This window comes from Equus asinus, chromosome 2, assembly GCF_041296235.1.
Source record: "Equus asinus isolate D_3611 breed Donkey chromosome 2, EquAss-T2T_v2, whole genome shotgun sequence".
Classification (NCBI taxonomy): Eukaryota; Metazoa; Chordata; class Mammalia; order Perissodactyla; family Equidae; genus Equus; species Equus asinus.
In genome coordinates, this window is record NC_091791.1 from 98,574,521 (window position 1) to 98,597,642 (window position 23,122).

The following is a 23,122-nucleotide window of genomic DNA, read 5'->3' on the forward strand; positions in this document are numbered from 1 at the left end:
GGAGCATCCCTGTGGAAGGCTTCGTCCCCTCCTCAGTTCACTCCAGGGCTGCGGGCAGCAGTGCTGTGGGCCTCGCTGTCCTGCTTCTTCGGATGGCGTGGAAGGGTCAGAGGACCCGTACCTGGGGCAGGACTTGCAAACCAGGCCCCAGCCTGAGCCCCTGTCCCGGACCCCTCCTCCCTGGCTCGCGTGGATGTGTCAGAGCAGAAATGGACATGCTGGTTGTTGCTTCCAGGCTCGTGGTTGGGAGGTCAGGCCTTCCTCTCCTTGTCCACTCCAGGCTGCCTCTTCCTACTCCAAAGCCCAGGGTGGCACTGGGGCATGAGTGCTCCTGTAAAGGCCCATCCCCACCTCTGCTGAAGCCTCCTCATCTGTCTTTGTCTTTCTCCCTCTTCCTTTTCAGCTCCTTCTGCTCCAGTGATAAACCCACAGGCCCCCAACTCGGCCACGGGCTCCTCGGTCCGGGTGTGCTGGAGCTTGTACTCTGACGACACCGTGGAGAGCTATCAGCTATCCTACCGGCCAGTGCAGGATGGCTCGCCTGGGAAGGACCACACAGGTGAGGCTCTGCCAGGAACATGACCCTGCTCCGGGATGGCTGAGGCCCCCAAGAGGCTGGGGCCCTGCCTTCTTGGCAGGTGGGAAGGTGGGATGGGGTGAATCTGCGCCCCCAGCTCCATGGAACTGTTGCAATCTGGGAACTACCCAGAGGATGGGTTGCAGGCAGGTGAGCATGGCAGGAAGGGTTAGAAAGGCAAGACTGGGGAAGACCGCAAGGCCAGGTTGAGGTGTCTGGAGGGTAGCTACAGCTGCTGGGTGGGAGTTGTCCTTGGGATGAGTCTCTGGCTGCACTGTGTGCAGGAATGGGGGGACACCCCTCCTTGAGGCCTGGCTGGGTTCTAGCAGGTCCTGGCATGTGAGGGCAGGCTGGCTCTCTCAGGGCAACCTTGTGTTGGGAGAAACTGGAGGGTTCATTTGCAGATCCCCATGAGGGACGTGTGGGGCTCTGCCGCCTGGAGGGCAGCTGCTGATTGGATCCACATCCCCCTAGGGAGCCAGGTCCTGGGAAGGGCCTCCAGCCATCACTGTGGACAGCTCTTGGCCCATCCTCTCCCTGGGGAATTGGAGCTGGCCGGTGTGGGGTTAGGGCCGGGGCAGCTTCCTCCCCGCCTCTCACCCCTCATAATAGATAAGCTGTTCTCCTGTCAGACAGCAGAGGAGCCCCAGCTGAGCATATGAAGGAGTCAGGGGTCAGGGCCCGCCTGGCAGGGCCTGTCCTGTGTGCATGGCGTCAGAGCAAGATTGCCGGAAAGGGACTTAGAGATCTCCATTTGATGGATGAGGAAGCTGAGACCCAGAGAGAAATGAGCTGTCCACGGGGACACCGTGAGTTATGGAAGAACCAGGACAGGAACCAAGGCCACAGGCTCCTGCTTAGAGCTCTTCTCATTGTACCAGGTCATGCGGGTGGAGGGTTCTGAGTGCCGAAGGCGAGGGTGCTTTTCTGCTCAGGGACCAGGAAGAAAGGGGAATTCTTGAGAAAAGGAAGAGTAAGTTTAAGCGATGGTGAGTGAGGGTGAGGGTGGTCAGAATAAGGACTAAACAGGGCATGGAGGGAAAAGGGGACATTTGAAAAGGGAGGTTGGGGTCCAAGAAGGTAGGTCTAATTAATTGCAGTTTTTGCCATGAATCAACCTTGCTGGTGTCCTCTGCAGACACACAGAAGCAGACATTGCGTTGGGGCTGTGTCATGGTAATCTAGGAAGGTCTTTGAAACGGGCCACTTTGTTATAAAGGAACTGATGTCACAGGGTGGGTTAATGAGTTATCACTGCCTTTCAAGAGTCTAGAGGGGTTTGGAGGCGTATCGGTTAGCTTTTGCTGTGTAACAACACCCCCCCCAACACACACACACACACGACTTATTGGCTTAAAATGACAAACATTTATTATTTCTTACAATTCTGTGAGTTGGCTGGGTAGTTCTTCTGGTCTGGGCCAGCTTGGGTAGCGCTGGATGGCCTGAGGTGGCCTTGCTTATGTATCTGGGGCCTCAGCGGTGATGGCTGTGATGACGTGGATGGCTGGGACCTCTGCCCATGTGGTCTCGGCCTCCAGAGGCTTACTCAGACTGGTTCCCGTGGAAGTGGAGGTGTTCCCAGCAGCAGGACAAGGCCCTATACACTGGCACTTCCCAAGCCTCTGCTTGCCTCATGTTTGCTAGTGTCCCACTGGCCAAAGCAGGTCACATGGCTATGCCCAGCTTCAAGTGATGGTGAGAAAGACGGCACCTAGAAAGACGGCACCCCTCAATACAAGGATCAGCAAAGGCACACTGCAGGGGGCTGTGCAGACAGGGGTGGGAGAAATTGGGGGCCAGTGTTGTAATCCACTACAGGGGGATTCAGCACAATGAACTTGGAGCCACTTGGCCTCTTTTAGGGTTGAATTCTTGCCTTTTTTTTTTCTTTTTCCAGAGTTTACAATGACCGTCAAAGAAACATATTGCTCAGTGACAAACCTTGTGCCAAATACCCAGTATGAATTCTGGGTCACAGCTCAGAACAGGACTGGCCTCAGCCCTGCCAGTGAGCGCGCAGTGTACATGACAGGTAACGGGGCCGCTTGTTTCTGTGGCAGGACTGTCCTTCAAGGGGAGGCACAGCTTTCTCGATGTGGCAGGGCTCTTGATTTCATCTGGAAGAGCAGGAATAATTGTGTACTTTTTTTCTTTCATTTAATACACCAAATCTATATGCCTGGTACAGCAGGGACATTTCTCCTAGTTGGTCTCAAAACATCAAAAAGTACGCTCTCGGTCGCAGTACTGTTTGAACCTTGCAGCTGCCTTCCACTCCAGGAGCGTCTGAAAGGAATTCCCTGGTGTCCTGATCCATTCAGGCTGTATGACAAATTACTGCAAACTGAGTGGCTTATAGACAACAGAAATTTATTTCTCCTGGTGCTGGAGGCTGGGAAGGCCAAGATGAAGGCGCGGGCAGATTCGTGTCTGGTTCATGGACGGCTGTCTTTTTCGCTGTGTCCTCCCGGGGAGGAAAGGGGCTTCCACACATGGATGTGGGGGGACACAGACATTCAGTCGATAGCAGCTGCTTTGCTTTTGCTTGCACTGAGTCTCTTTTGTGGGGGGAGAGGCTGAGGTTTGCCCCTTCTCTGGACGAAATGGCTGGATATGAACAGAATGGCTGTTGGTCTCTCCCTTCCCCTGCCTTTAGCGCCTTCTCCTCCCGTTATCAAAAGCAAAGAGATAAGGAGCTGCGAAGAGGCTGCGCTGATTTGCTGGGAGTCCGGGAACCTCAATCCTGTGGACTCGTACACGGTGGAGCTGACCCAGGCGGAAACGCCGGAGGCCTCGGGCGTAACTGAGTGAGTCACGGGGGGCATTTGCTGAGCACGAGAGGCCTCAACACCTGACACAATGACACAGCTTAGGAGATGTGCAGAGTCTGGAGAGATGGTCAGAATTGGTGACCTTAGTTTTAGGAGGCTTAGTTTTCGTGAGAAGTAGCTGGACTGCCACTATTGAAGGTGAGTGACGAGTGAGCGGGTAAGAACCCGTGGGTGACGCTCAGGGTTGCTGCTTTAGCCCAGCTGAGGTTTACCATCGTTCATTCGACAGGGCCTGCGGCCCTAGGTGGCGCCAGGCCCTGGGCCTCACTGTTAGTGGACTGGACAGACAAATTTCCGGCCCGTATGGAGCTGACAGTCGAGTGGCAGAAATAAAAACTGAGAAAACAAACAAATGCATAACATACACCGTGGTATGACAGAAAAAGGAAGGTAATAAAATTGAGAACGTGGTGAAGGTGGGGACTTACTTTGGACAGAGTGGACGTCTGAACTGAGACCCGGGGGAATGGGAAGGACTGAGCTCTGAGAATCGTGGGTGCAGGGGCGTTCCCGGGCAGGAGTGAGTTTGACGTACTGGGGGGAGGGGAAGACCCACCTGGCTGGGACTCCACAGGGAAGGGGAGAACGGCGTGAGGCAGAAACAAGCGAGCAGAGGTCAACGTACAGAGAACATTGTGTCCATGCCAGTCGGCCACCTGGAAGCTCATCTTCGTCCCCTGGCGGTGGAGAGCTGGAGGGGTTCACAGGTGGATGAGGGCTGGGCTCAGACCCTGTGAGGCTACAGCTGTGCACAGTGGAGGAGACGTGGATGTACCTCTGGTTTACAACCAGGCAGTCTAGAAGCTTCCGGAAGAGGAGTGAACCAGCCAGGCAGCCCAGTACCGGCCACCAAGTCCCGCGGTTGTCCTGCTGTGCAGCGTGGGATGCACCCACCTGGCCCTGGAGAAATGGAGGAGGGGGAGTTTGGGGTCAACGGTTAGGGAGGCAGATTCTTTGATGCTAAATGCCAGGCTTGGTGCCTGACCATCCATCCCACCCAGCCATCTGTTCCGAGTAGAGTTCCTGTGTCCACAGCCACATCAGGGCTGACCTTGGTCATTCACTTCTAGAGATACTCAGGTGCAGGGAGGGAGGGTCCAGGGGTTCTGGACCCCCTGGATGGGTCAGATTTCCTTTGCAATTTGTGCTGATACTTTAGGAGCATCTGACACCTGGGACCAGCCAATAATGATGGGGGTCCTCAGAGGGCTGGTCAGCGACCTAGGTGATCTGATCTGGGGTGGCGCCTACTTTCCTAGCACAAATCTCATCACAGCATCCCATTGCTCTGAAGAAAAGGCAGATTCCTTCACAGCTTCTGACCCCTTCCTGCCTCTCCTGCTTATCCCACACCAGCTCCTCCTCCCTGTCTGGCTCCAGCCACACTTGTCATAGTTTAGTTCCTCCTACTTGCCGTGCTCCTTCCTGCCACAGGGACTTTGCATGTGCTTCTTCTTCTATGTAGGAGACTCCTCTATTCACTTATCATGCAATCACCTCATAGTCATTGTTCAGAGCTCAGCTCAAAAATCACCTCTCCCCCTATTGTACACCTTATTTTCAACTTGTCATGGTTCCCATCCTCCATTTCTTCCAGGGATGACTTGAGGAGTGCCTCTCTTCCTGTCTAGACAGTAAACTCCATGAAGGCAGGGACTACATTCTGTTTTCCCCAGGGCCTCCCTATACAGTGCCTGGAACCTAAGGTGCTTAGTTAATGTTTGTTGAATGACTATGTAAAAGCGCCCTCTGGCCTGGAGCGGCTACCTCAGAGGTGACCTGGACAGCCTGGCCTCGTCAGGTGAGGGCATCATATCTGTCAACAGGCATCACTCTGAAGGCTTCTCTTCCCCAGTGGACTGAAATGGAGTTGGCAACCACAGGAACACAGACAGTGGCAATTACAGGCTTGTGTTCCTGTGGGGTACAACTGGAATAGATTGGCTTCTTCCCAACAGGCAGCTGCTCTCAAAGGGGTTAACCGCAGTGGGCTTGGTGGGCCTTTTCAGCTCTGGTCAGAGTCCCTTGTTCATAAAGACAGATCGAGAGCCTGCCCTGGGCCCGCACTGTACTGAGGTAATGGTCCTCGTGCTCTGAGAGGTTCTGATCCCGCGAGACAGATGGAGGCATGCTGGATTGCATGCCGTGCTCGCCTCCACGGATGCAGCGTTAGACGCATGCCAAGCACCGTGCTACGGGTCTGGGAAACCGGGGTGGGCAGCTTGGAGGGCAGACAACCACAGGAGGAACAAGGAAATGAGGAAAGTGGCCCCGAGGCCGTTGGAGGGAGCACAGAAGCGGGCTGACACTCGAGGCCATGCTGATGTGGGTCAGAGGAGGGGGGCACGAGGGTGAGTTAAACATCCCAGCTTCGCGAGGCTGGCCTGGTGCTGGGCCCACCCACCCCGGCGCGCCCGCCCCACAGTGACTGCGACTCTGCTTCCCCGCCCAGGTCTGTGGTGGGCATCCCGACCTGCGAGGCCCTGGTGCAGCTGCAGCCCCGGCAGAGCTACACAATCTACGTGCGCGCCCTCAACGTGGGGGGCCCCAGCGCGAGGAGCCAGCCTGCCACGGTCCACACCACAGGTCTGTGCCCTGCCACGTACTCTCTGGGACCCAGAGAGACTGCTTGTGGCAGCCTCCCTGCTGATATGCCAGGGAGCTAGGTGTGTTCACCGATGTGAACACGTGGCCCGTCAGGGCGGGAAGGGCTCAGGGCTGAGCACTGCCCTGCAGTGCCCCTTGACAGATGCGGAGACTGAAGGCCCAGGGCGTAGAGCAACCTGGTGGCTGAGCAAGCATTGGAACTCAAGGTTTATCTCCACGCCCCTCAGGAGGGCTGGAGGCTTGTCACGCTGGACCTGGGTGGCCCGGACACCTCATACCTCACACAGGCTGAACACCACCCCTGGGACGGGGTCTTTAGGAAATTCCGCCTCGGCTCATCTCCCTGTTCCCATTATCAGCCCAAGCACCTCCCCACCCACAGGCCCAACTCAGACCTGGACCCCTGCCTCCCCCCAGGCCCTGACTGGCCCTAGTGGGTACCCATATCCCCAAGTCCAGCTCCTCCCCACTTCTCACTTGCCTTTGATGCCATCGAATTGTCACATGTCATGTCCAAGTCTCGAGTGAGCAGAGCCATCACTAGAAACGTGCCATACATCTCCTGCTGTCCCCAGGCTGCTGTGGCTCTGTGTCCTGAGCTTGCCCACGGTGGCTCTTCTCACACCTGAGTGAGCAGGGCCTGCCCAGGCTGGCTGATTGAGTGACATGCAGGCGAGCAAGAGAAGAGGGAGCCTGGGCCCAGGGCTCCAGGGACAACAATCCCTTTACCGGGCTCTTTCACTGAGGGCCATTGTGTCATTATGTCCTCATTTCTAATGCCAGGAGGAGAGGTATGGGACTAGCCCCCACTTGTGTTCCTTCCACACAGATGGAAAAACAAGGGAAGTGGCCCCGGAAGGTGGTGGGGCTGAGCCCTGGTGTCAGGATGAGGGTGTTCTTTCCTGATGTGCTGGGCCTCCCTTTGGTTGGCTGGTACTTCTGATTTCCTGTGCTGACCTGGGGTTTTGAAACGTCAAATTCTGGCTGTTTCAATAAAATAGAACAGAGCAAAGGTACAGCCAGCTCTTGACGATTCAATCCTCTCTGAATTCGTTTGTTCAAATAATTTTTTAAGAGTGTATTTATGAAAAACTTAAGTGAACATGTATCAGCAAAAAACACTACATATTCAACAATAATCCTTGTTTGGGACTAGGGAGCAGGGAGCAGGGGCTGCACGTGTGTCAGCTGCAGGGTGGGAAGCTGCCTCGCCCTCGCCAGTCAGCTCAGATAGCAAACGAAATTTCCAGCAGCATCGAATTGTGAAAATAATTGTGTGCAGCTTGATGGCAATGCCGGAACTAGGGTTTGAGACAATGAGAAGTGATAGAATGGGAACTTAAGAAAAGAGGAGCTTGGCGAAGAGACGATAATGGAGAACGAGTTTCTATGTTCCTACATAATAGATTTTTTTTTCACTAAATAATTTTTTATTCAGTCTATTCTGTTCTACTTCTTGAGGAGCTCTGTAAGCCTGATTTAGGGATGGCTATATCTCCTTCCTTCTTCCCCAGTGCCCTAAGTGGAAGTCGAATGTTGAATTTTGCAAACCTTTGTCATATTGATCATTAAGAATTCCCTCAGTACCGTTTTCCCTCGGCAGGTAGGTTAGAAATTCTTGTCCCTGTGCAGGCATTTATAGCCTCGAACGTAAGAGCACAGCCTCTGGACTCAGAGGGGCTGGGGTTCGAGTCTGAGTTCTATCCTTTGCTAAGGGTCACTATGGGGACTGGATGAGGTTAAGAGTCACACCCAGCTTAGCCTAGTACTCAACACACAGTGACAGCCCCGTCCATGGTAATGGCCATCATTACTGCGAGGGTCATTATTACTGGAGGTCCAGGCCTGCTAGCATCACCCAGGAGCTAAGCCGGCGGCGTGTCGTCAGCCCTCTGCCTGCAGGGAGGGTCAGTGTTGAGAAGGCAGTGGCGTGACTGGCTGGGGACCTCCCTGTGTGTCCTCCCCTTGCAGGCAGCTACTTCCACCTCAACGAGCAGACCTGTCACCCCTGGCTGACCATTTCTGAGGATGGGCTCACGGTTGTACGAAGCGAAAGGAAAACCTCCGCAGGGGAGCTGCCCACCAGCAACACCCGGTTTACGAGGTACTTTATCAACCGCTCACTGGAACATTCTGTGAACCTCCCTAGTAACGCTGTTATTCAGGTAAAACTGGATTATGACAAACAGATGCAGCCTTGAAGGGGGAAAGAAATCCCAGAAATGAGTGTGGGGATAGGGGCTGGGAAGGGAGGGGAGGCTGGGGATGGGGGAGAAGGGATCCGGGTGGTGCAGGCAGAAGAGACTGCGGTGGCCGCTGACTCCAGGGCTGCCAGGGCTGGAGAGTCAGGTCGGGAGGCGACGGGATGAGGGTCATGTGTCCGGCCGTGAGAGCACAGAAACAAGAACCCGGCCTCCCAGTGAGAGCCCGGTGCTCCTTCCCCCACATTGCGAAAGCTCCCCCAGGAGAAACTGGTGATCGAGCGAGCCTCGGGCAGAGTCAGTGGGGAAAACGGTGCCCGCACCAGTGTGCGCCCAGAGGTGGGGGTGGCCACCAAAGATGCACGCTGTCTGTCTAGATCTATTGCTCTTTCCAGAGCTTAGTATGCGATGTCGAAGTGATTTATATCTACTTTCCTTCCAAATACTTAAAGAAGGACTGAAATCAGGGGCAAATGCACTCTACTGAAACAGCAAAATTAAAGCAATGGAAGAAAAAGAAGAACATAGATAGGCAAGAGCTAATTCTGCTCCTAAGATTGATTAAACATTAAACGTGGCTCTCGGCCTCCTGGTAGTCAGGGCAAAAAGAGGTCTTGGTAGGCTGACTTAAGAGTCAAGAGGATCTTCTGAGACAGAAAAGGGGCTCTCCTATGGGGGCCGGAGGTGCACTGATGAAGACTGCATCCAGGTCCCTTGCCTGGTCCTCCTGGTCCCCACGCTGGCTGCCCGCGGGCCTTTTTCACTGCGTATGTGTTACACACCTCCTACATGTGAGCACTGGCGTGAAAGAGCAGCACTGCACAGGGCATGGTGGGACGCAACGTTATCCTTTCCCACCTCTGCCCGTTCAACCCAGGGTTGGGGGCATGGAGAGGAGAACCAAGCAATAAAGCTCCTACTTGTGTTAAAAACAAAATTCAACTGAGTACATTTTAAAGATTTTATTGGCTTTATACAATGATTCGTGAATTGGGCAGCTTCCAATCTAGCAGACAGAAAGGAGTTCCGAGGAGCTGCACAAAAAGAACGACATTTATAGGCACAAGGGAGCAGGAACAAGGAAGCTACACTAGGCAAAGCGGTGGGTTGGCTTTGGCAAGGTTACTTTCCTTAAGGGGATGGCAAGAGTCTGTCAGGCGGATCGCCCAACTGGTGCTGATCAGGCGACTCCTGATCGACAGGTTTAAGATTCCGTTTCTGGGAGAGCCAAAACTGGAACTAAGTTGTCTCGGTTTGGTGACGTCCCTTACCCTAAGGGACTCCATTCGGGGCCTGCTGTCCTGTTTTCAACATTGGCTGTACCAGTGTGACATTTAAAGCTGACTCTTTCTCTCACGGGCATGCCCGTGGGCTCCTCAGCAATCCCCCAGGTAGGCCCCTCTGATGGGAGTCCCCCTGCCTCTTGTGGCCCTCACAACCCATCAACCTCCAACACTACAACTCTAGGCTCTTTCTGCCGAGGTCTCCTCAACCCTTGCGGGAAGCTGTCTTGGACAGAATCCCCTCAAAACAACAGAGACAGCACTCCTCTGGTGGGTTCCAGTCACACCTGGTCCTCTGAAAACACACACCTGCTCCACTCTGTGTGTGAGCTACGAGAAAGCTCTCTGGGGGGCCGGCCCATGGCCGCGTGGTTAAGTTCCCACGCTCTGCTTCCATGGCCCAGGGGTTTGCTGGTTCGGGTCCTGGGTGCGGATGTGGCCCTGCTCTTCAGGCCATGCTGAGGTGGCATCCCACGTGCCACAACTAGAAGGACTCACAACTAGAATATACAACTATGTACTGAGAGGCTTTGGGGGGAAGGAGACAAAAAAACAAAAAGAAGATTAGCAACAGATGTTAGCGCAGGTGCCAATCTTTAAAAAAAATACAGCTCTCTGAGCAGACACAGCCTTAAGCATCTTCAGTTCCAACCTGCTGGTGTTACACTAAAAGTTGCAAAACCAATTTTTGGCAACCTCCTTTGCAAGTCCTGTGTAGGTGGTATAGTATCTCATGTTGAAATATGGGACTACTCACCGCCTACTGTCCTGTTCTTGGCTTTTTGGGGTCCAGCCAAGCTGCGTCCCATATATCTTGTCCCATATATCTTGTTACCAAAACATCTGTTGCGTGTGAGACACCACGCTGTGTGCCGGGGTCAAGAGCTGGAACCACAGCCCCTGCCCACCTGAGACTCAGGCAAGTGGGGGAGACACATTTGTAAAAGATACCCATATAAAGGGTAGGAGTACCAATAAGGCATCGTAGGAGTCTCAGGAAGGAAGCTTCTCGGAGGGGCAAGGTCTTGAAGGATAAATAATTCTCCAGGCCAACAAGGCAGATCCAGAGGCTTGTACATGTACAAACAATAGGGGCCAGAAAGGTCAGACGTTTGGAGAACTACAGTTTAGTGTTGGCAGTAGAGGGTCCATAATGGGAAGAGGTGGAGGACGAGGCAGAATAGATAAGGTCCAGTGCAAAAAAAAAAGTGTGTATTTTATCCTTTAGGTGGTGGGAATTGTTAGAGAATTCAAGGAGCGGAATGACGTGATCAGATTTACGTTTCAGAAAGATCACACTATGTGGTGAAGCGTGAGCTGAGGCAGGAGGGGGAGAGGCAGATGGGGAACACGGAGACCAGAGAGGAGGCGGTGGAGGCCTGAACGAAATCAGCAGGAGGGTGGACAAGAGGGCGATGGATTCAGCAGATAATCAGCACACAAAACCAACACGGAGAGCGGCCAACTGGCTGAGGGGCCAGCAGAAGGACAGGTCAGGCAGGGACTGTCATAGCATTGCCCTATTCACAGGGTGCTCCTCAAGAGCTGGACACCGTCCCAGCACTTTGCATGGATTCTCTCACTGAATCATCACGACAGCCTGTGAGGGCCATGCTATTATCAGTCCCATTTGACAGATGAGAAAATTGTGGCACAGAGAAGTTAAGAAATTTACCCAAGGGCACACTGCCATTAAAAGCTGGAGTCGGAATGAAACTAGAAGCTGAGCTTGTAGCCACTATATTATTCCTTAGTTTTCTGCCTTGGGTCACTGCGTAATGAGTCTATTAAGCAAAATGCAGAACACGTGAGCGCTACGTACCCCTCCCCACCACAGCCAAACACAAACTTTGGTAGGTGGGAGGGGGAGGAATGTGATCATTTCAGTTTGGGACCTTCTGAGTTAGAAACAATGGGGGGGTGGAAACGGCTGGAGGTTGGAACAGACATGGCTTCATTTTACAGATGAGGAGTTCACTAATGTGCACGCTCCTTCCCAAAGCTGTGGGTGCGCACTCAGAAACTGGGGTTCTGAGAGTAGAGTTAATGTGGTAATGACAGCTGGATAAATGTGCCTGGGGACTTGGGGAGCACCATCGTTTGGCTAACGTAGGAGGCTCCTGCAGGAGGTGGAATATTCACTTGGGAGATACTGACGTGACCTGATTTCCACCGAGAACCTTGCTCTGTACAGGGCTTTGTTGTGGAACAAAACAGAACTCTGACCTGCGTAAGGGTTGCTGTTCCCAGTGAAATCTTGGAGACAGATTGTGATAATTTGTGAGGAGTTGGCTATTTTGTTCTTGGGTCTGCCTCTGAGATGGGAATTCTCGTCTTCTACCTGTAGTTGTCTCTAATGGCAGCACCGGCTCAAAGACCCTCCACGCTCAACCCGCAGCCTGTGGTTCCTCGCCTATGCTACCTTCTGTGAGATTTCAATCCCTTTCTTTTTTATGAATAAGTGAACCAAACCTTTTCCATTCCTATAAAAGCCTAACCACTTAAAAAGGCAAACACAGATTTTCTATTGGTTTGTCTCCTCCTGTCCCGTGACCAGCAGTGTGACAGTCCTCTCCTCATCTTCAGCGTCAGTCGGGGGAGCTCTGAGAGCCCAGGCTGGGGAGCTTCACCAGGGAGGTGTGCAGCACACCTGCCTCCACATTCACAGCCCAACTGACTGCCCCGGCGGTTGGTGTCACCCACCTGCACTGCCAGGCTTCGGTCACCCCAAATCACACATGCTTCCACTCTCTAAAACCAGGTGTGTTGCTGTCTTGGGAAACCTAATTCCAGTCCGAGGGCGCCACTACTGGGAGGTGGAGGTGGATGAGCGTTTGGACTACACGGTGGGTGTGGCCTTTGAAGATGTCCCTAAACAGGAGGACCTGGGAGCAGACAGCCTCTCCTGGTGCCTGAGGCACACGTTTGCGTCATCAAGGTAAGTGAAATCTGGCTACCCAAGACTAAGATTTGCTTTTGAAAGAACAGAGAAAGAGGTTTTCACTAGCAATAATTAAGGCCCACATTATGTTTTGTAAAATATTCTAAGGTATTTCCCTAAAGACCAGATAAAAAGAGAAAGAGCAGCTTTGGGTACTTTTCTTTCAGATAAAAACAGCTAAATTCACGGAGAGCTTATCACGTGCTAAGCACTGTTCTACACTCTTACATGTGCTCCTTCGTTTACTCCTCACCATCGTATTCTTCCATTTTATAAACAAGAGAGCTATGCCTCACAGTAGTTAGATCCACCCACCATGATTCAGAGCTCCCAACACGATCCACCCAACACAATTCGAACCCAGGCAGTCAGACTACAAAGACAGCTTCCTTAACCACTAAGTGATTGCTTTTTTCATTTATGTTCAACTGCAGTGTTATTAAATGGATGCAGTTTGATTTGAAGCCTCAATTCCATCTTTTTAAGTAAACGTGGGCAGACTTAATGGTTACGGCTCATTCTGGTTTGCTTCTGCTGCTGAGCCCTCTGTCCTCCATACATGGGGTAGTTCCATAAAGCTGCGAAAATCACGTGAGGCCCAGGCCAGTGGACACTCTCAGGCTCAGGCCATGGCTACAACCTCCCTTCATCTCAAAAATTGCAAAAAACATTTACCACCCCACATTTCCTGCACCCCTTGTACTACAGGGCCTCTGGCCCATATTTGCTGAATCCTATTGTTCCACCCGATGTTCTTTGCCCGTGAACCTCCATCATGGTTAAACATTATCTGTCACGCCTAAGTATAAGTGGGAAGCCCAACTTTCCACCTCTAAGATATTTAGACTATAATGGACTCTCCTAAAACTCAGACCCAATTTGGGGAATGCAAGAAGTCCTATGCACTGAGCCAAATATTTGGAGATTCTGCCTGAAGTAAGATTAAAAATCCAAGTCTCCCCGCCTGGAAAGGTCAGAACAAGGGGCAGAAGAAACTGGGGGAGCAAAAAGGAAGAGAAGGGATCTGTGTGCAGCGGGAGGGGTGGGGAGGTTAGGAGACAGAAGAGAGAATGAGAAAGGGCAAAAAAGCCCAGCGCTAGCAGTCCCATCTTGGAAAGGTGTGTGTGTGTGTTACCAGTGGAGGATGAAGGTAAGGCATCCTAGCTGACTCGTGTTTTTTGGTTCAGTCGTAGACTATTGGTGGTGGGAGGAGTGTAGAGGGAAGGACTCATTTAGCTTCTGCTGGCTGCTCAGTTAAAAAACAAAGCTGAGGGGAAGAGAAGATGAAGCGGGATGGAGACCCGCGGCCTTGCTCTGACACACCTGGATCGCATTCTAAGCATTTCATCCCAGTCATGTGGACGAGCATGCTGGCACACACGGCTCTTCAAACATCTGTAGGTAGGAGGGTCAGGAAATTCCTGTGGCCAGCTTTGGTTTCAGCCATTTCTCAGAGCACGCAGGAGAAGCCACCTCTGCTCCTGGTGGAAAGCTCCCTAGGCGTGGTGAAAGGGCGCTGGCAATACACCACACGGAACCGTGACAGGCCCCGGACACCCGCTCAGAAAGTTTAAGGACTGGATGCCTTAAGAGCACTTGTGCACAGATTATCCCCAAAGGCCCATTTTATTGCACAAAAGATCATTAGGTTCCCTGTTTCAAATGTCTCTATTGCAGGGGATTACACATATGAACCTTGAAATCTAAATTTTTAAAATGTACTATTTCTATACATATTTTGATGCAATATCGGTTTATCATACTGTATATAAGCTTCTTATGTTAAGCAGTTGCTCAAAAACAGTTTAAAAATATAAGTTTCTTAGCCCAAATTTTAGAGAAGAGATAGAGTACAGTTTTAGAAATGGCCTGTTCCTTTGGTAGTCACTTAATAAAAGAAAATAATACAATCATAGGAGTATTTGAATAAAATTGGTATGAAATGTTCTGTAAATAGCCCATCTACAGAATTTCTGAAGTTTTGTTAATTGAATCTTCAGGCACAAGTATGAATTTCTACACAACAAGACGACTCCAGATATAAGAATAACGGTTTCCCCAAGGAAGATTGGCATTCTGTTAGACTATGAAAATTCAAAATTGTCATTTTTCAACATGGACATTTCTCAGCATCTATACACATTCAGTTGTCAATTTCACCAATTTGTGCATCCCTGTTTTTCTTTGGAAAAGCCCGGATGTCTAAAGATACATAATGGCATTTCAATGCCCAAGCATGTCACCTTCTATTAGACCCTTCCAATGGCCAGCTTCCTGTCTCTCTTCTGTACCAACCCCTCTCCCAGCCACTCAAGCCTCAGCTGGTTGAACTTGGCATTCAAGCACCAAGCACCCAGCACAATTTATGGCTCACATGATTATCTGGCAGCCTGGTGTGCTGGTGCTCATTTCACCTGACCTGGATCCTAGTCCTGTGCGCTGCCACCTGTGTAATGCTACGCTAGTCATTACCAGGCCTGGCTGTAAAATGAAGGCTCAGACTATATGATCTCGAAGGTCTTTCAAGTCATCAAATTATATTAGTGTATTTGTGTATATGCAAAGTATCTGAGTCTTCAAGGCCCACAGAGCTTGGGGAGGGGGAGGGAAGAGATGCATAAGTGTTAGTGACTCTAGCAGCCCCAGTGACATTTCATTAGTCAGCCAAAAAGACTTGAGAAGGCAAGAGGCTACCCACAAAGAGAACCAGGGGAGCCACGTGCCCTTCTCCTTTCCTGTTTTCCCAGTAGTCAGCGGCACTGTGATGAGTTTCTCCCACTGTACACTCTAACAACCTGTTCCTCTCCTTCATGGTACTTACTCCACTGTAACTCTGAAGTGACCTTTGTAATGTCTGATTCCATGAAGGCAGGACAGTGTCTGTCTTGTTCATCACTGAATCCCTAAGGGCTAACACACAACAGGTGCACACCAAATACTTGCTAAATAAATGAGTTTCTTCTTCATCCAAGCACTGCTCTCCTGCCTCTCACTGCTCCTCCTGTGAGGGATGGCAGGGCTCTTTCAAAACTAAAACAAAGGACCTACGGCCAGGAGATGGACAAACCTGGAGGGGAGGCAGTACGAAGGGACAGAAGGGCATCTGCGACTTGACAAGATTGGGAAAAATGGGACTCTACGCTTACACGCTTCTTCGTGGTCGCACAGCAGCCTACACATCAATGTGGTGCATGCTGGGGGATGCGGGAGTAGATTTGGAAAAAATAGAAAATATTAGTTGCAACTATTCTAGGAACTCTCATGGAATATAGAGAACCAGATTTGAAATCAGAGGACCTAGGCTTGACTGCTACTTCGTAGTTACTTTGCCTTATGACCCTAGAAATGTTACATCATCTTCCGGAGCTTCTTTTTCCCTTTAAAGAGAGAAAAATAATACTTGTCTTTTAAGATTGGGAGATTTAATGACAAACATGAGAATGCATAACAGTCTATGACATATAGCAGATGCACAACAATCCTTTAAAAGAAGGCAGCAGCCCACCGAGGTGCAAAGCTGAGCCCTGGTGGGAGAGGGGGCCTCCAGCCAGCAGCTTTGGGGCAGCCGCCTCACTGCTCTCATGCCCTTTGGCGACCTCAATGCCCAGCGCCATCAGCTGCATTCCTGGCTGTCCAGTTCAAGGTTCTAGTTGCCACTTAAAGCTCTGCACACAGCCTTTTCAAGCTTGAGTCCAGAGGCAGAGTAAATGACTCCACTTGTGAAGCAATTCTCAGAGACAATTTAGGGTCGTGCCCCATGGACGCCTCCAAACAGCTAAGCCCCTCATCTCATCACTTAAGGTTTTGTGTTAACTGAAAAACCTGTCACTTTAAAACTTTCATGTTTTCCATCACACTCAAAGTCTGACACAAGAAACACCTCATCTCCTATCTCAAAACTCTGCCTACTGGTATAAACACAAGTTCAGATTCCTGCATTGACTCACCTTCACAATCTTACAGCTCATCACACACACACACATACACACACACACGCCTGCCCTGCCCACCTGGATCACTACCCTGGAATAAAGAAGGTACAACCAAAGTAAGCACAGAAATTATTCAAGTTACAAGCAACTAAAATATACATATGTGTATATTAAAAAATGTTCTCAGCTTCTGAAATAGAAACAAGCAAGCAGGAAGTAGGACATCAGAGATAAGGCAAAGTTGAATTCCGGGTTCTAACAGGCTTTATGAAGCACTTCACATGAATATGAACATGAATAAAATGGATAAAAACTCAGCACATATAAAGTTTTAATAAAAGTTTATTTGACCAAGAAAAAACGGTCTAGAATTAGTTTTAACATTTAAAATCCACTTAATTTAAACAAGGCAGATGACCTTGCATCACAATTATTCAGCATGAAGAACCTTTGTTTAAATATGTTTCTCATTTTCTAGAAGAAGAAAAAATAAGTCTAGAACAGAACCAAAACAAAACTTTGGTTTTTTTTGTAAAATACTGAAATTCCTTAAAATGCCATGAACCATCTGCTGAAACTAAATTTCAACAAGGGGCTGGATTTACCTCAAAGCCATGTTCACCTGCAACCTGCTGATAAATCTGTTAAAAAACAAAACAGAAAAAGATTTTTAAAAAGTCAGACCACTGTAGCCACAATTCCTGATACTGGGCAGTTAAAACAAAAGACATCGAAATCTGTTCTTTTCTTAGCTTTACCTATCACTTTATAACTCCTGGGCACGTTATTAACATAAGCGTTGGCTTTCCCACCTTAACAAAGGGAAAAGAGAATAGGTAAAACCACCAGAGTCTCGGTGTAAACTAACGTGGGTTTAGTAATGCTGAATACTCAGAATTTAAGGCACCCTTATTAGATGGGGTTGGAAAGTTGGTTAGAGACTTGAGATATAAAATGACACTGGTTTCTGGGAAAATTAAATTGCCTTTTATTTGGAAAAGTGTACGTTTAATAACTGACTTCCTGCTGGTTCAAACAATGATATGTAACCACTTGTACACATCCAATAAAGTATTTCTGAGGCACATGCTTGGTCATCAGCATAAAGCAGTGCATGGGCAACCATGCCTTTTCCTTATACTTCTCATCCTCTACAATTTGTTAAAATCACAGTCTTACATGGCTCACACAATGGCAGCTGCCCCCAGCACAATCCACCAGGATGTGGCATTCTGCCAATGAGACGATGTGGCTCTCTATCCAAAGAGGTTTAGCTACAGAAAACTTCCCAGACCCTGTGAAGCCCGCACTACAGGAAAGGTCCTCCCCTCCGCTTCCCTAAACACCTTCTCCAGTTTCTGGTCCCCTTCCTATCCGTTAGTAGAGCGAGAATCTCTTGAGCTCACTCTTTCTCCACCCTTACTCATCTATACATTTACTATTCCTATTTTCTATGGGAAGACAATGGAAAGCATACCATTGCTGTTGGTAGATAAGTAGGTCTTGAATTTATTTTGCAAACAAGACCTGTTCTATCTACCTTTTCATTTAGGAGGCTAAAAGCAGAGTCAGCTTGACTTCAAGGACTCTATTTTCTTAGTCTCCAGAAGAACATGACCAAGTCCAGCTTTTAAAACACTGTCTTCTAGTGTGTCAAGATAGTAAGGGAATAATAATTTATTACTTTTATAACTTCAAGCTTTAAGAGACTTGAACTCTTACATATTCTTGCTTCACTGAAACAAATGGTTAATGAATTTAAATGCAAGATAAAGAGTTTGTGATTTGGGAAGAAGACTCCAGCCAGTCAGCATCTTGTCTATCAGTTAGGAAGGCTCCTGGAAGGAGCGTGACAATGAGCTGGGCACAACAATGCCCCAAGTTAGCAACCATTTTAGAGATGCTACTGAGTAGGTGCTGGTCCTTGTCAAGTATATCATGTCCTACAACTTCACTGTTTTCTGTTATTCCTCATCCCAGAAAAAAGTTAAGCCAGACTCACTGACTGATTGCTTTTTCTTCATTTTCCCAGACTTTGACAGAATCAGGTTTTTCCTCTCTATTTCCACCTTACTCAAATCCTGGTAGAATTAAACTATCATTTATTTGAATTATGCAAATTCAACTTAACAACTGGAAGCTGATTAAAACAACATGTAGTCACTTACACATAACCAATAAAAATGTGGTTTTATATTACTCAGATTCAAATCTTGCTGTATCCCCCATGCTCATTCCTAAGCTAAATGTGGGTCTCTTCTTTGAAAGGAGCTTAACAGATACCGTTAAACTCAAATCGATGGGACAGGAGACAATATAATCCATCCACTGGGAAAGCACTCAACCAACAAAACTGAGATTTCCCAGCTGTGCATTTTAAGAAAGCAGGAACTTAGATTTTAGAGACGGAATTACTGAATACACATACTATTTCATAGCAAACTCAGAAAGATTCTACCCTCTGACTTCCTTTCATATCCCAAATACCCATCCAACTAAGGGGGAGAGGGGCAGTGAGAGAGAAAAAACCAGAGCAGGACTATCCAAAAGTAAGACAGAGCTCTGGAGAAAGGGGCAAGATACTTGATAGTGTCTTTTGTACAATCTGTAATTTACAAAGCTGCCAGATTCCTAGGCACTAAGAATGGCCCTCCCCTTCCTTGTCCACCTAATGCCTCTGTGGCTCAGGTCACTTCTCAGAAGCACTACCTGATTCCTCCCTCTCCCAGGCCAAGTGAAGTGCCACACACTCACCTCTTTTGGCACACTTAAGAGGCTGTACTGCAACCAATGACCTGCCTCTACTCCACTCGACTGTTAAGCAAATCAAAGGCAGGAACTGTGCCTTCGTAACCTCTGAATGATCGGAACATGGCAACGACAGCACTCTGCTTTCAAAGAGCTCATATACCTGAAAAGAGAAAAAAAACATCAAATTGTCTGCCAAATAAAAAAGGCCTCTTCATTAGCTTTCAAATTTGTGTGCGCTGCAGAGAGAGAAAGGAGAGGGTAAAAACACATACGAGTGATTCTCTACCTTTCTTCTGTCCCAGTACACCCAAGGGATCTACCACATAATCCATTAGCAACAGTGCTCCTCAGTGACTTCTAACCTGGGAAGAGCAGGAGGGGCTTAGAAGAATCTGGGGCGTGGGGAAGATGTATGTGGTTTAAAATGCTCCTCCTTCATCACTGCAAGAGAAACTCTGAGACTCACATTTAATATTATAGTTTTAACTGTTCTTAACACAGCCCAAAGATCTGCAACATACATATTTTAAATGCTCTGAATCATAAATTTGGTTCCTATGGCCTGGAAGCTGGTGAGTGGAAGTTACCCCCTGAGAGAGCCTGATGGATGATCTGATTATTACAGCACAACATGACTCTGTCGCTCTCTGCTGGTCTTAGAATCTAAGACTTTTATGGAGGAAATTATACACTGTAAAGGTAATGACACACTTAGGGACTTATAAAGATCATAGATGACTGCTTCTCAAATGTCAAGTGTCTTTAAAAAATCATTTATGGGAGAGACTTCCTCACAAATGATATAAACAAACAATTAAAGTAGCTCAGTACGAAACAGCAGCCCCTCCCCCCCCACAGCTTTGGCCACATGTATGCATTACATGTAGAGTGAGAATCAGATGGAGGCCCCCCTCATTACTGAAATCTCATCCTTTCCTAAAAAGTTGATGGAAGGCTAGAATTTTCAGACAGTGGGATTCTATGTTTCATTATTTTAAATCGGAAAAATAAGTTCCTACCCCCTTCAAAGAACTTCAAGCCAATTTCCTCAAAATAACCACATATAACTATCAAGGATTGCTGCAAAATAGAAGGCATTTTAAACACCTATTAAATTACCTATTTATTTAATAATTATGAACTCAGGAGTGGGTACATTTCTGTGCAATTACTACTCCACTGAAAAGTCCTATGAATTCTGGAAGCCAGGGAAAGGAAACAGAGGTGTAACCTGCTGCTGGTCACTGGCAGGGGAAGGTGAGCAAGTTAACTGGCCAAGGGAGTGAGTGAAACAGAAACCGCCTACGGCTCATCCATGTCCAAAGCCACAGAACTGGTGGCGTCTTCTCTTCTCAGCCCTTGGTGCTCTAGGCGTCGGTCTGAACCACTGTGTGAAGGCTTACACAAACCAACAGGATGAAGAGAACCCAAAACGGACATCTGTTTGTGCTCCCTGTGCCTGGAATTACACAAGTCTTGGAAATATAATACTGTCCTTATTATTGCATTTTTAAGGTGCAACAGCAATCATTTGTCTACACCATCTAAAATTACTATGAAACATCTGCAAAGAGCAGCTGTTCTTAAAGTGTGGTCCCAATGGGGGACCCTGAGATCCTTTCAGGGGCTTAGTCAGGTCAGAACTGTTTTCATAACAACACTAAGACATTATTTGCCCTTTTCACTCTCATTCCATGAATGTGCAGCCGAGTTTAACCAGAGGCCCCGTGACCTGTGAGGACATCCATCGCTTTGACAACTAACGGAGTGTGTGCTTGTAGACAGGCACACCTTGGAGACAGTTCGGGTTCAGTTCTAGACCACTGCAACAAGGCAAATATCACAATAAAGCAAGTCACACAAATCTTTTGGGTTCCCAGTGCACATAAAAGTTATGTCTGTATTATACTGTAGTCTGTTAAGTGCACAATAGCATTATGTCTAAAACAAAATGTACATACCTTAATTAAAAAATACTTTATTGCTAAAAAATGCTAACCATCATCTGAGCCTTCAGTGAGCTGTAATCTTTTTGCAGGTGGAGGGTCTTGTAAAAACAGTATCTGCGAAGAGCAATAAAGTGAAGCCTAATAAAACAAGTATGCCTGTATCCTTGTGTTTAAAGATACTTCTCAGTTTTAATTTCTAATACCACAAATATTGGTATCTAACCCACATAAATGAAAGCTCTTTGGAATCCTCAATAATTTTTAAGGGACTCCCGAGAGCAAAAAGTTTGAAAATCGTTTATATAGGGTATTCATGGCTCCCCGACAATGAACATCCAGCCCATGAGCTCCTCAGTAGTAAGATTTCCCCTATGCGACACTAACAGCTTTTCAATATTTGCTAAAATAACTCGTTGTTGTTTTCTAGACCGCTTAGGCTCGCCCACTTTCCAACAAGACATTTCCATTTAATAAGATGAGAAAGATGATAGAGATGATGCACAATACAGTTAAACAGGACGAGTACCAAACGCATTACTGCTTAAGAAGACAGCTGAGGTTTGCCTGCAGCGCCCTCCACAGCATCTCAGCCGGACTTGCGGGCAACTCACGAGTTCTCTATAGCTGGGTTCTGATTCAGACAGTGTTTTGGGTAAACATTTCCACAAATTGTTACGGCAAGTATTCACAGTGAGAGCTCAGATAACAGTCAGCTGTAAGTCATCCACGGTGACCACATTATCTATGAACCCCGGGCCTTTCTGCGTAAAGGTAGGTAACAGATAATGAAAGATCCATCCTCGCGTTTTGTTACAACACAAACGCTGCTGGACAGAAAATGACAGAAGCGACCTGACAGGCTCATCTGCAGCTATGGAGTACCTACAATGCAGATAAAGGACACGGTTCCTACTCCTGACACACACCGACTTTACCTTTGATGGATTCACCGTGCACCTAAAGGTCCATCCCCATCCTCTCCACTCCTCCTCATTTACCCCCAAAAGACGATCACCGGGCCCTCACCTCGACTTCCGCTCCCCGCCGCATCCCCCGAAGCCCGATACGCCAGCCAGCCCGCCAGGACGCTGGTGTTACCCGCCCCACCGACCGAACAGAGCGCGGCCTCACCCCACGCGACAAAGCCGACCCTCCCGGGTCTCACCCCCTTCGCAGCTCCGCTCTCCTTCCGGCGGAAAAAGAGTCTCTTCCGGTTTCCGGGACGTGGGGAGGAAGTCCCGCCCCTCGCAACTGCGTACTGCGGCAGGAGGTGCGGAGGCGGCGCGCGCGGGCTCGAGAGCGTCGCGCGGTCACTGGTCAGTAGGTGGGGCGCCCGCAGTCTCTTGGGGTCACTTGGAGGAGCGTCGGGGCGGTGGCCGTGGAGCTGGGGACAGGTGTGGGAGCCGTTCAGCGTGGTCTGGAGAGCGGCTTGCAGACTCAGGGTCCTCAAAAACTTCCCTCCGTCCCCCACGGGCGTCCTCGGGGGCCTCGAGGCCCCGTCTCCCGGCCGCCCCGCGTTGTATTGAGCATCTCGCTGCCTTCGGTGATCTGTGCAGCCCCGGGTCTCTCTGTCGTAATGGCAACCCCTGGTTGGGCTTTGGCTGCACGTCCTCTGACGGCAGGGGCTCACAAGCGGCTGGTGACTCCTGACGGCCTCTGCTGCTGCCCGCCCATCATCCCTGTAGCAGGGAAGGGATGGAGCGCCTGCACGGCCCCCAACTGGACCGTGGACATGGCACTGTTGGCGCTAGGAAGATAAGTTAGAAATTAAAATTGCCGCTTTAATTTCCTAGGGCTGCCATACCCAAGTCCCACAACTTACGCGGCTTAAAACTTATTTATTCTCTCCCAGTTCTGAAGGCTAGAAGTCTGAAATAGTGTCAGCAGGGCCATGCTCCCCTGAGACTCGGGTTAAAATCCTTGCTTGTCTCTTCCTAGTTTCTGGTGCTGTCCAGCAATCTTTGGCATTCTTTGGCTTGTAGCTGCATCCTTTCAGTTCTAAACTCACCAAACTCACATGGATACAAAGCTCTAAAATAAAATATTA

General features: G+C 49.2%; 1 protein-coding gene, 1 long non-coding RNA gene and 1 other non-coding gene across 14 annotated transcripts in view; 1 reads left to right on the forward strand and 2 right to left on the reverse strand.

Moving 5' to 3' along the window:
* The window catches only part of FSD2 (fibronectin type III and SPRY domain containing 2), a 48,356-nt gene extending 32,942 nt beyond the window's left edge, over positions 1 to 15,414 (forward strand). For all 11 annotated transcript variants that reach the window (XM_070494483.1, XM_044760673.2, XM_044760674.2 and 8 more), the window contains 7 exons: positions 404 to 559; positions 2,478 to 2,612; positions 3,237 to 3,387; positions 5,864 to 5,997; positions 7,990 to 8,122; positions 12,264 to 12,440; positions 14,444 to 15,414. In XM_070494483.1, coding sequence (XP_070350584.1) covers positions 404 to 559; positions 2,478 to 2,612; positions 3,237 to 3,387; positions 5,864 to 5,997; positions 7,990 to 8,122; positions 12,264 to 12,440; positions 14,444 to 14,696 — 1,139 coding nt within the window. In that variant the 3' untranslated portion in view covers positions 14,697 to 15,414. The remainder of the gene's footprint in view (positions 1 to 403; positions 560 to 2,477; positions 2,613 to 3,236; positions 3,388 to 5,863; positions 5,998 to 7,989; positions 8,123 to 12,263; positions 12,441 to 14,443) is intronic.
* A 1,285-nt stretch (positions 15,415 to 16,699) lies between these two features.
* Positions 16,700 to 22,283, reverse strand: LOC106832067 (uncharacterized). 2 transcript variants are annotated; one of them, XR_006521050.2, is made up of 4 exons: positions 22,102 to 22,283; positions 21,088 to 21,189; positions 19,130 to 19,286; positions 16,700 to 17,016 (listed from the first exon to the last, which is right to left on the reverse strand). It is a non-coding gene; the product is annotated as an uncharacterized lncRNA (long non-coding RNA). The 2 variants fall into 2 exon arrangements; XR_011496990.1 differs by lacking the exon at positions 21,088 to 21,189 and having other exon boundaries at positions 22,102 to 22,266.
* Positions 17,856 to 17,982, reverse strand: LOC123283639 (small Cajal body-specific RNA 15). Its single transcript, XR_006524315.1, has one exon. It is a non-coding gene; the product is annotated as a small Cajal body-specific RNA 15 (non-coding RNA).
* Positions 22,284 to 23,122: the final 839 nt, after the last annotated feature.